We start from the raw sequence: 12,257 nt of genomic DNA, 5'->3' as shown, positions 1-12,257 counted from the left end.
TGCCTGTGGTAGTTGAAAAAGTAGAGGAAGCATTCATAAGTGAACTTCCGAAGAAACCATGCTTCTGTGTTCTGTTATCCTTTAGTCATTTTTTTAGTTTACTTTCTTTGCCCAGAAGTTTCTGCTGTCACTATTGCTATTTAAAATGCACTGCTTACAGCAGTAATATGGAAACCTATATAAACCAGAGCTCCAGCCTGGTGGCAATGTGAGCCTTGTTGCTGCTAGACTTTGTTTTACTCAAAAATAGACTTTGTGTTTAGCTCCTATACCTATTAAAGTTTTCTGCTGCCAGTAGAGGGGAAAGTTTCCACTTAAAGGAGAGGAGAGGTGAAAGTGATTTACCTCCTGTGTGTCACATGAGAGTTCAGGTATTGCTGACTCCCAGTTGTGCTCATTATTCTGTCACCCTGTGGGTTTATTAACACTTGTGTTCCTCGACCAGGCACGCAGCTGGTGCGGAGCATGGTGAATTCCCAGCTGGTGGCTGTGGGCCAGCAGCAGGTGGAGCGACCCCTGCGCACCCGGCAGTCATCAGAATGTGTAAGTGCTGGGGGAACTGCAGGGAGCAGAGCTGCAGCAAAGCTGCCATGCTGGGAACAGGTTTGCAGGGTTTTTCTCAACTTGGTAATGACAGCGTTGCACTGTGCCAGTTAATGGAGCTTTGATTTATGATGCACTGTGTCTTGGGGAGCATTTATGGTTTTTCAGTATGGAAACCTTATAGTCAAGTTTGAGATGAGATAACCTTGTGATTTTGAAAGGGCAGATTAAGCTAGGATGCCTTTCAAATTCTCATTATTCTGGCAGTGTTCTGGAGTTACTAAGGGAGATAAAGCATACCTCATTGTTAACATGCTGGAGACTTAGGTTAGTGACAACCATGACTTTTTGTGGTTTGAGAGATCTGTCTTAAGGGACTGTCATGTACATTGAGTCATACTCAATGAAAAGTCTGCCAGAGCACACTAGAAGCACAAGCAGAACAATAGGGAAATTTTGGACAGTTTTGTGCTAGAATTTTTTCAAGTCTCCATAGAGCTACATAAAATATGTTTAATCTTCTGAGTGGAGATGGGGAGCAGAGGGTATTTGTGCAAATACAACTGCTGGCATTTAATATTTTTGGAGCAGACAGTACAGCAGAAATTAATTTATTTTAAGCTGTTAGTCTGAGAAGTATGTGCCTGCTAATGAGGCTGGCAAGTAAGTAAATATAGTAATCAAGGCTGCTGATCACTAATGCTCTTTATTCAGTTTGCTACTTTGCTAACTGATCAGCAAGCATTTATTGGAATGCTGGCTCCAGTAATGGAGATTTTATGACTTACAGTGTGCTGCAAAAGAGGGACTGCAGCCTAATCCAAGTGAAGGGCTGAACATGGCACAGGAGTATATTTTTTAGGAGCCTTATATTTCTGCCTGAGGAATTGAAGGAATGTGAGGAATGTGTGGGTGCACTCAGAGGCAGACACATCGTGTGCTCATTCTTGTGTCACCTGGATGTCATGGCCTCTGTGTGTGGTGCATGGTTGTCATTTGGCCAGGATTTCTTGGTGAATATATTCTGTCCAGGAACTGATGGAGAAGAATGGGAAGGGGTAATATTAGTTGAGTAAGAGGGAGAGAGTAGGAAGCAAATCAAGAGGCTGGAGTGTATTATGCCTCCTGTCCTGCTGCTGGCACATTCAGTGCATGCCTCTGGTGGGTTAATATTTGCAGAAATGTTTGAATACATGTGCTTTTTTTTATAACATTTAAATTGTTAAACTGATGATCATCTTTCAAATCCCAGGTTTTACCTTCTCTTCCTGGTTTGATAGAAAGGTGTAGGAGGCACTCATACAGGCACAGTTGCAGTAGCAGCAGGGAGCAATCCCAGCTTCTGGGCTCCAGCTTTTGCCCAGGCACAGACCCACAGCATGCTGCTCTGGCATGGGCAGTCCTGCAGACACCTCTGGTTATTGGAGACAAGTGACTGCCAGTTTAAATGGACAGTGAGCAGTCAGGGATAGTGACAAGCTGCAGAGACCTTTAACTCCAGGTGTTCAACAGCAGCTGAGGCTCTTGGAGCTTGGCTGGCTGCTGCAGTCTGTGGAGAGAGGAGTCAGTCTCAGGGGGAAAATGAGATCTGAGATTTGGGTTCTTCTCTCTGCTTTAGGTACCTGTCTCATTTGAATGTCTCTGGAGACACTTGTTCCATCAGCATCTTGTCTCAGTGCTTAAAACCAGACTGGGGAATCCAGATACTGGCATTAAGTGTTGGCACATAAACTGAGTAGCTCTTTTCCCAACCACTCAATTCCTTGAAGTGCTTCTTGTGCAGTTGCAATTCCAAACAGATAAAATAGCCTCATGCCTGTGTCTGTCGCTGGTGAAAGGGAAAGCTTTGGAAGAGCTCTGCAAAGGCTGTAATAATTGCTATTACTGTGCCTTTAGCCATGGCCTAACACCAAGATATGAAGGTTGAAACTGGGTTTTTGGAATTTGCATTTCTTGTTTAACAGATTTTTAAAAATGAAAGAAATATTAGGAGCTTTCTTTGGAATTACTTAAAAAACTGTGCAGTAATAAGAACCACTCTATTTAGAAGTAAGGCAATTAGTTAATGAGATACTGGGCTGTACATAAGTAGGGGAGGAAAGGTGCTGATTAAAGATCAGGAACAAGTGTGTGAGGAGCCTAATGAAGAGCTTGGGACTGATATTCACTCAGAATGTTGTTTCTGATGGTGGGATGTGCCACATTAACAGACCAAATTATCTGTTGGTGAAAGTCAGTGTCAGTTGAACTGCACTTACTGAAGCCAACAGGAACTTGGGTGCAGTGCTTGGGGTGTGCTTTGCTGGTTTGTAAATAGTCTAATACAGTGGGTGCTTATTAAAGAAAACACCATTAAATAGCCAGTGAACTAATCAGAAATACATAACTTTTTTTTTTCCTCCAGTCTGATTCGCATCAGTCATCTTACTCTCCACAACCTCAGCAATTCCCACAGAATTCCTCTCAGCCAGCCTCCATTAACCAGACTCAGCCACAATCAATATCCCAGTCTAAGCACGTTCCTCAGCCACAGCAGGGTGCACAGCCAGCCCATCAGGTCCAGCTGCCTTTGTTTAACTTTCCCCAATCTCCCCCAGGTCAGTATTCCACCTTGCATAACCTGGGACTACTTCAGATGCACCATCACCACCAAATTCAGCTTCCCAACACTTCTTGGCCTATTCATGGGCCTGTTATTCACTCTGCACCGGGTAACCCTCCTCATTCTACAAATGTTCCATTTTCTATGAGATCTGGCAGCAGCAGCACCACAAATAACCAGAGCAGTGTAAGCTTGAATGATCCCAGTATCATCTTTGCACAGCCTGCTGCCAGGCCCATGGGAATCCCCAGCACTTCTCATGAGGGACACTGGCACAATCCTGTGACTCCAAACTCACTGGTGAACAATGGCACTGTGGGGAATTCAGGTAACTCTTCTCTGTTGTATCAAACCTCTCACACTTTGTGTACAAGTGTTAAATGTTACAGGAACAGATAACTCTTTCAGATTGTTTGATAAAAATATGATGCTTAAGAAACCAAATCATGACTTTCACCTGTCTTAACATTTTCATAGGAAAAAAATGAGAATTGATCACCGTAACTTTTAGGCATTGATCCTGTCTGCCATTAATAGCTGTGCAACAATGAGAAGTCCTGCATTCAACTGAGAAACCTCCTCATCATTGTTTGAATCACTCACATTTCTGTGAATGTGCTGACAAATAATAGATTCCTTAGACAATCATGGAAACATTAAAGTTGGAAAAGACCTCTAAGATCAGCACATTGTTAAATAATGTATTAGACAAATGCTGAGGTTGCAATCATGAACTTAGAGACTGGCAGAATTTCAGTTGTGCAAGTTGAATATTGTCTCCTCACCTTTAGTACAATGATCTTACCTATTCTGTTTTTTCCTGTGGCTTGTCCTGCCTCACTTAACTTCCATAATCTTGATGTTGATTCCTGACATTGCATTTTCATGTGAAAAGTGGGCAACAGCCTCTTGCCTCATAGCAAAGCCAAGTACATGGGTATGTTTGAGTATATAATGATTAAAGCCCATTCAGTTTTCTCTGCTACATGAACTGTGGCAACCCCTAAATTTTAACTGTTAACCTTTACATCATTAATCATGGTGGTGGTCTTCTGATGTATTCTGAATGTGTAAGTCCTCCTGTTTAAAAAATAAATGCATAATATAATGTACTGGTGCAGTTGTTCATCCTAAGATGGAAATTCTGAATCTCCTGCCCATGCTTTCTCTGCACTAATAATGTGATTGTTACTGTCAGTAATAGTAGATTTTTTGCTGAATCTACTGTTTTGGAGGAGGAATAATTCACCAATGGGCGTCAAACATAAGGGGCTGGAGATACATGATTTTCTGTTTAAAGCTTTGTGGGGAATATATTTTAAAGGATACAGGAACTTCTACCCGTGTGTTTTCTGTGTCTCCAGTGTGCTCTGTCCCTACCTCTCCATTTTGGATCTTCTCATCTGTCCCCTTCTCCAGCTTTGCCTTTCCTTTAAGCAGCTCCTTCCAATCCCCATGTCCTTACTAAGGTAGCTGCCTTCTTTCAGACAAGCTCCATAAATTCTAATTCCTTCTCTGTGTGCTATCAGTCACAGTATTTTTTTCCCATCCCTCATCTTCCATCAATTTCCAACCTCATGACACCCCTCTTCCTAGTTCCCAATCATAGTAATTTTCTTCTTTGAAATGGAATCAGTTTTCCTTTTTGGCTTAGATGCCATTAAGGTGAATGCACATTAGAGATGAGCTGTCTCCTGGCTGTTTGAAGCATGGTTTCATACCTCCTCAGGACAATTTGACAACAGTAAGTTTGAGGAAACTGTCCTGGCTCACATAACTTTAACTTGAAAGGAGCTACTTAAATTAGAAGTATCAAGACAGCTCTTTTTCATGCATACTCAAAAGCTGTGCCTCAAATTGTGGATCCTGCCTCCTTGGATGCTTGATTTCTCATCCTTAATGTTGCAGTGATATCAGAATTGTAAATGGAATAGCTTTACAATTTGTATATTTATTTCCAAAGTTTATATTTTTCTCTCTAAAAATAATTTTTTAAGTTAGTCCCATGATCTAGATAGCAAGTTTCTTAAGCATGAAAGTATTAGTGGAATTCCAGTGTAAATCTGAGTTATTTCTTGCAGTAGGATAATAGTTTTCCTCTCACAGCTCTGTCAGTGATAGTGGATATTTGTGTGGGATCAGACAGTAGTTCTGAACATTGTTCAGATCTTGTATTTTTCACCATGAAGAAGTCATAAAAATAGTGAAATCATAGCTCTTGATTTTAATGTTGATTCATCCTCTCTCTTCCCAATAATTCTATTATAGTGAATAATGAAGTAATTAAAGTGGTAATTTTTACTGATGTATATTAAATTCAAAAAAAGTAGCACATCAGACTGATCACATTAAGTCCCCTGCAAACTGTTATTTAAGATGTAAATTGTATTTGTGACTTACTGTTTAATTATTTCAACTTGCAATGTGCTTTTCCCTTTCAATTGAAAAATAGATCAGGGTTTCCAAGGACAGTTTGGTAAAATGAACCCTCCTTCTGTCCCTTGGGACCATGGGACCCCTACCCATTTTCCTCTCCTCCGAGGAGCGTGGCCTTACAATATGCCTCAGAACTACATGCAGCAGGGAAATGCCAGCTACCCATCGAACAAACCTTTCTACCCTCAAGGTACTAGAACCACTATGTGACTCAACAGCTCATGCTCCATGTCTCTGTACTGTCTCAAAGGCTTTAAGAGCCAAGCAATCATGGAAATCCCTGAAAACATTAACGAATCCCAGAGTCAAATCAGCACTTCAGCTTCCTCTGCGGATGAATGGAAATCTTTGTGGGAGGGAAGGGTTAAAATAGAATTCTGAAATCTGAGCCAATGTGCAGCCTGTTGCACTTCCAGCCTCTTTCTCTTTGCTGCTGCTGGCTCACCTGGAGCTGCCTCTGCTTCAGTAGAGGTTAAGATGATTGGCCCATGAGCGTGTTCAGAATATGAAAAAATTTTTGTTGTAATTAATTTTGTTTGGCTTTTGTACCTTGCTTTATGGAGTGACTTACATAGATAAAAACTTGCAAGTGCAAGACCATAGAATAATTGAGGTTGGAAGGGGTTTCTGGAGGTTCAGTCCAGCGCATCCACAGTCAGAGCAGCACTCACTGCAAAGTTAGGCGAGGCTCAGTTCACCAGGGAACTGGAAAAGACTGACTTGATTTAAACTCTGATGTTTATGAAAGGTGAAGGTGTTCAGTATCTGGCAGGATGGGGAAAGGCTGTAGGAAAAAGACCTCCACGACCACAGAAACAGTGCTCAAATTTGACTTGGAGGATGTGCAGCTTTCATGCTGCTGGGGGTCACCTGGTGTAAAATGAGAGATATGGCCACCAAATCCTTTTTCAAAATCTAATCTATTGGTACTAGCAGGGTTTCCAAGTGAAAACTGAATTTACTTAAAATCCTGAAATTAGTTTTGTTAAATAACTGAAGTAATGCAACAAAATAATGTGTTTGTGATTGTTAGGGAATTTTGGAGATAGGATTAAAGTAATTCTACCTTGTCCCATTACATGGGTTAGGTGCACAGATAGCATTTGTGTCAGTCTAGTAAATGGCTTTATTTCTAAGTTAGATTAGTACACTGAATATAGCCAAGCACTGTTAAATATGTGATTTGCTGAAGTAATTGTAATCCATTTTCTTTTAGCTGGTCCACTGATGCAGAGTAACCAGCGGTTCTCACTTCTGTCTCAAGGACACCCACACTTGAATCTGAATTACATTCAACAGAAAAAGTGAAATTGGATGGGATTGTGGATGGGTGGGGGGAGGGGAGGAAGAAATTCAGGTTCTGATTTAAAATCTTAATGCAACATGTTTAGATACAAGATTATTTAAGACTGTTTTTAAACTGTATCATTTGTACATAGATATGAACTATAGTTTTTACTAGTATCACAAAACTGAGTGATACAAATTTCATCTATTTTATTACCCTATTTTTAAGGGGAATTGTGTTTTGTTTTATCTTGATAAACTGTAAAGAGAGAGAATTTTTAAAATTAAGTTCTTTATTTTCTATTAGCTGTATTCATACTTTGGTTGCTTCAGACTTTATATATATTGTTCTAAAAAAAATAAAATTAGAAGGGGATTTCATGTGTTTAAAAATTTGTCACTTCTATTCTTTACAGAACTATGTAGTGCCAAAAAACTTTTTAAAAAGAAAAATAAAATGGCAAAAAAAGGACAGAAGATTTTTTCCTCTTTTCTATTTGTATGCATGCTTGCTTTAATAGGAATAATAGAAATGGCTTTAATGTGGAGATCTTGGAAAGATGAGCAGTTTCAACAAGTGATACAAGCACCAGACCTGCTTTTTTCCATGCTGGTGTTGTTGCATGTGCTGTTGACAGCCCCTGTGTGTGTTATCCTTGAAGGAGGAGCACACCTGCTTTTCTGTTTATCAGCTTTGCAAAATCAAATGCAAATACCGTGGAAAAATTAGGCTGTGCTGGTAAGCAGTTTGAAAGAGGGCTTTCCATAAATTCCCTAGGCACACTTATTTGTGCTGTCAGCACTCCCAGGGCAATTATAAGAATCCTGAAGCCTTAAATGCAGAGTTCAGGGATAAACCTGCCTGTCCCTGCTCCTGAAGGAGGGCCAGGAATAAAGACAAGGTACACAAGGGCTTAACACAACTGATTTCAAATGTAGTAGAAGGAGAATTATATCCTCAGTAAGAGTTTAATTATTCTAAATTAAAAAAACTAATGACTCAGAGAAGGTAGAGCTGAACATCATCATGGTGTCAGATTCTGTTCCCAGTCACAGGGAGGCCACAAACTGTGCTCAAAGTAGTGGTATACTGTCTTTAAATATATTGAATTTACTCCAGAAGAATTAATTAGTGCTTTGTACTGCTTTAACCTTCTTAACTCTGATGGCATCACCAGAAGCAGCAGATTACACTGAAGGAAGATTTTTACAAAGGTTGGAGAGCACTGTCAAGTGAGCTTCTAGTGAACACACTGGGTTGTGACAGCCTTGCTTCCTCTCCTGTACTGGAGCTCTGAGGCCAGAACTGGGATCCCTGCAGTGTTTGTGACTGAATACAGACTTCCTTTGGCACCTGACTGCAGGGACAGTTTGACAAAACAAGGCCCTAATTAGAGAATGATGCCAGCTTCAACCAGGGGACATCTCAACAAATTACTATGAAGGAAACAGCCAGGAGCCTTTAAAGACAAACCTTTCTTTTTTTATTGCTCTTCTTTAAGTCTTTACAGGCTTCAAGAAAAACAATTAAAAAAAACAACCTTCAAATTCTATCACAAGATGAGTAACTAACTACATAAAAAGTATCCTTAGCTTACCTTTAATAAAAAAATTCAAGACAACAAAATGAGAAAGAGATAAAAGAAAGGGACTGCTAAAGCAGCCAGTAGAGAGTCAGCTGTCCTGTGGAGCAAACAGGACAGCATTAGACTGCAGCTCAAGGTCCTTGAACAGTGGGCTGTGTTTTGTTTGTTATTCATTTCCTCGCCGACTCTTTTTGTGACTTTTCTTAGATCTGAAACAGAAAAAAACAAAAAGCCAATACTGTAGAACCTATCTTTAATTCCCAAAGTGCACTTCAGAAATAAGCTAAGCCTTTACCTTTCAGGTGATTTGGAATGACTTCTGTGTCTGTGACTACGGTGATGCCCTGTGGGATAAAAAGCCAATAGTTATTTCCATTGCCACTGGAATTCTTTGTTGTTTTGCTAATGCCATCTCCTTCTAGGGACCAAGTGTGCTAGACATTGCCAGAACAACGCTAGCTTTAACCAGGCACTCACATTAACCTCCTGGCAAGTATCTGAAAACTTACTCAAGAAAATTTTGCAGCCATTAAAGGAGTCCCCCAGCTCTGCTTTCATGTGAGCAGCAGTTTTATCAGCCACATTTAACACCTGTGCTACCATCTTGATACGGTAACACAGATTTTTCCTGCAGTGCATATGCTGCTGATAAAGACTTGCCAGAGTGATTCTGAAGTGGCAGAAGTACCTGGAGATTTAGATCTCGATCTGTGGCGCCTCTCCCGGGATCTGCTCCGGTGCCGTCTCGGGCTCTTGCTGCGATGCCGCTCCCGGCGCGGTGATGGGCTGAGGGAAAGGCAGATTCTGAGAGAGCTGTGCCACAAATGCACAGTGCTCACCTAAATAAAAGAATTAAAGAGTACCTTCTTCTCTTTGGAGAGCGGCTGCGCCTGCAATGAGGGGAGAAAAGCAAAAAATCACTGAAAATCATCAGCAGAACAGCTGTTTCATTTCTCACATCTTCAGCAACAACACCAGGGCTTTTACTTCCCATCAGTGCTTAGGACTGGACCATGCAGTGAGCAAGAGTTTGGTGATTAATTTTTTCTGTTTTAGTATCAATAAGAGCAATTAATAGAGCAATATTCTCTGCAGCCTCTGGCTTACATGAAAACAAAGCACCTGGTTCTCCTTAATATCTTCATTGTATTGTCAAATTTAGCTGAAGTTGGGCAGCAAGTTAAAGATTTAGAGAATGACTGGAGGAACAGGCAGAGGAGTTGACAGTGGTTGTGCAATGCAATTCCTCACTTCAGGAAGTGCTAAAGGAACAGGGAGGTGTGGGAGGTTCTGGCTGAACTGCCACCTCCACTGCTGTGCTCCAGCTGTGTAACAACACTGCAGAAGGAAGAGCCCTCTCACCTCCTGGGGGATCTGCTGCGGCTGCGCCGGTAGCGCAGCACCGGAGATCTGCGCGGCTTGTCCAGGTCCCTGTAGCCCCTTCTGCGGTGGTCAGGAGATGGGATCCGTTCCAGCTGTAAACAAGGGGAGGAGGATCTGTAAGTGCTGTTTCACCAAGGTTTTATACTATCAATTAAGATTTCTGAACAACGAATATAAATTGCAAAAGCCAGGCAGCCAAGGTTCCCCATCCCCAAGTGATTATTATGCAGGAGTGAGTGGTGCTGCCCAAAACTGCCAACTGGAAATCAAACAACCACTTCTCATAGTGTTGGTTTTGAAGAAGTACAGCAGGACTGACTGATGGCCACAGGACCTTCCATCATCACCTTTAGTTTTCTCCATTACAAAGGCATATAAATCAATTGGTCTAAATAAGATCATCAAAAAGCAGACCCAGAATTGTGGAATTCAAGAGACAGGAAAACATAGCAACCTGAGAGTTGCTACAGGGTCCAAGTCCTCACAAACTGCTTATATAAAAATACGCTATAAAGGGAGATAAGAGTTGCCAGCAGGCTCCCCTCAAATATCTATCATAGACTATGAAGTGTCCTAAAGGGATTCAGCTTCAACTATTCATTTCCAATACAGTTCCATCAAACAATTTACCAACCTTTTCATCTTCTTCTTCCTCCTCCTCACTAGATTCTACATCATCCATGTCTTCCTCCAGAGCACTAACACGAGGCTCAAGTTGCTCAGCTTCTTCCAGAACATACCGTTTCTAGAAGGAATTGCAACTTTATTCAAGATAACCCAAGTAAGAACAAACACCTAAGGAGGCAACAACAGCCTACACAACAAGCCAGCAGCCAATCCAGCTACTGGACTTGGTGCAGTCAGGAATTCCATAACCATCTACATTTCCAACCTGCAGTCGAGGCAGGATGATGTCACAAACGCGTTCCTCATGGAGTAGCTCATCAATAAATTCATCCACGTGCATCAGCTCAAATTCTGGGGGTAAAGAGTAGCATTTAAAAGACAAAATTAACACCAGAGGCTAAAGTAAAAGTGGAACACTTCAGACAACTTATATCAACAGGTTATGCCACAATTTTAAAGATTTATATTGCTAAATAGACATAAGAGTGCTTACCCCCATTCCTGTTCTGACTTTTAATTTTCCGATAGTCGTTGTACAGCGGTTCCAGGTACTTGTAGCAGTCGATGGCAGTGCCTGTCAGTCTCATGTACAGTGCTCCAAGCATTCGGACATACCTGGGAAGGAAACCTTTCCATGCATCTCTGCTTCCTTAGCAGTTTAGACAAAAAAGATTTTTTTCCCACAAGTTTCTGAGAAAAACCAGTAGATGGCCAGAATACACAACCATTTATATTTGCTCCATTGCTTCCTCTACACTATCAAAACCATAATACACTTTACATACATTATGTGTGTAAGGGGACATTACCACCAACAAAAATGAAAAAAAAATACTGAAGAAAAAGCAGATTAACATGAATGCCTTAACGCAGCTCATTCCAAACACTTCAGGCAGAGGTTTGTTATCACAGACAGCACATGCCACAAAGATGAGCCCTTCCAACAGACCAGGTGACAAGGAGAGCAGTCTTAAAAGCAAGAAGAAAAGCTTGGTTTTGGGCAAGCCCAGTTTATCAGGGCACACTGAGAGCTAAACCCTGTACTGAGGTTTCCCTGGCTGCTTTGAGCACTTCCCTTCGGTACAACAACCTCAACAAGGGGAAAAAAACCACACTACAACTTACTTGAAGTCTTCGTTTTTTATGAACTCCACGATGATGTCCTTCTCGGGCTGGATCTGCAGCATCTTCAGCGTCAGGCACAAGAAGGGCGTGGGTTTAATGTTCCCTCCGTAGACTCCCCCCACGTATTTCAGCTCCATGGCCTTGTCCACCACCAGCTCGGCTGCGAGAGGGACGGACGGGCCGGGCCGTCAGCGCGGGCTCCTCCCGGTGCCTGCCCGGCCCGGCCCGGCCTCCCGCCCGCCATACCCGTGAGGCCGAAGCATTCCTCCTTCCAGTACTTGGACTCGTAGATGCGCGTGCGGATGATCTTCTCCACCAGGTACTGCGGGTTGGTGCCGTGGATGCTGTGCGCGTCCTTCACCGTGCGGTTGGCCATGGCGGCCGCCGCTCAGCCCCCTCGGCCCCGCTCCCGTGCGGGCCGCGCCGCTTTCCGCTTCCGCTTCCGCCTGCGGGGCGGAGCCGCCGCCGCCACCGCCCGCCCCGCGCGCGCGCGCTGCCGGGGGCGGGGCTCCGCTCGCGCTTTGGCGCGAAGTTCTATCGCGGCGCTGAGGGGACACGGTGAGCTGGGGCCGGGAGCGGGCTCGGGGCACAAAGCGCTCCCGGTGCGGGTGGTGACCGCGCACGGGGGCAGGCTGCCCGGGGAGCCCGGGCACTCGCCCTCGCTAGAA

General features: G+C 42.8%; 2 protein-coding genes across 3 annotated transcripts in view; one reads left to right on the top strand and one right to left on the bottom strand.

The window, feature by feature from the left end:
* TUT4 (terminal uridylyl transferase 4) overlaps nt 1–7,342 on the top strand; it is a 46,105-nt gene extending 38,763 nt beyond the window's left edge. The window contains exons 27-30 of one of the 2 annotated variants that reach the window (XM_063166115.1): nt 446–543; nt 2,948–3,473; nt 5,598–5,771; nt 6,798–7,342. In XM_063166115.1, the coding sequence (XP_063022185.1) occupies nt 446–543; nt 2,948–3,473; nt 5,598–5,771; nt 6,798–6,889 (890 nt within the window). In that variant the 3' untranslated portion in view covers nt 6,890–7,342. The remainder of the gene's footprint in view (nt 1–445; nt 544–2,947; nt 3,474–5,597; nt 5,772–6,797) is intronic. The other variant, XM_063166116.1, reaches the window with a different exon arrangement.
* Nucleotides 7,343–8,329: 987 nt separating this feature from the next.
* On the bottom strand, nt 8,330–12,020 carry PRPF38A (pre-mRNA processing factor 38A). The gene is made up of 10 exons (XM_063166114.1): nt 11,836–12,020; nt 11,590–11,749; nt 10,958–11,079; nt 10,730–10,815; nt 10,472–10,582; nt 9,817–9,929; nt 9,318–9,344; nt 9,143–9,240; nt 8,750–8,798; nt 8,330–8,663 (listed from the first exon to the last, which is right to left on the bottom strand). The coding sequence occupies exons 1-10, from the start codon at nt 11,963–11,965 to the stop codon at nt 8,621–8,623; spliced, it is 939 nt and encodes a 312-aa protein (XP_063022184.1). The 5' UTR covers nt 11,966–12,020; the 3' UTR covers nt 8,330–8,620.
* Nucleotides 12,021–12,257: the final 237 nt, after the last annotated feature.

The sequence above is a fragment of the Melospiza melodia genome, chromosome 11, assembly GCF_035770615.1.
Source record: "Melospiza melodia melodia isolate bMelMel2 chromosome 11, bMelMel2.pri, whole genome shotgun sequence".
NCBI lineage: Eukaryota > Metazoa > Chordata > Aves > Passeriformes > Passerellidae > Melospiza > Melospiza melodia.
The sequence above is the reverse complement of the archived record's forward strand: the minus strand, read 5'-3'. Positions and strand labels throughout refer to the sequence as shown.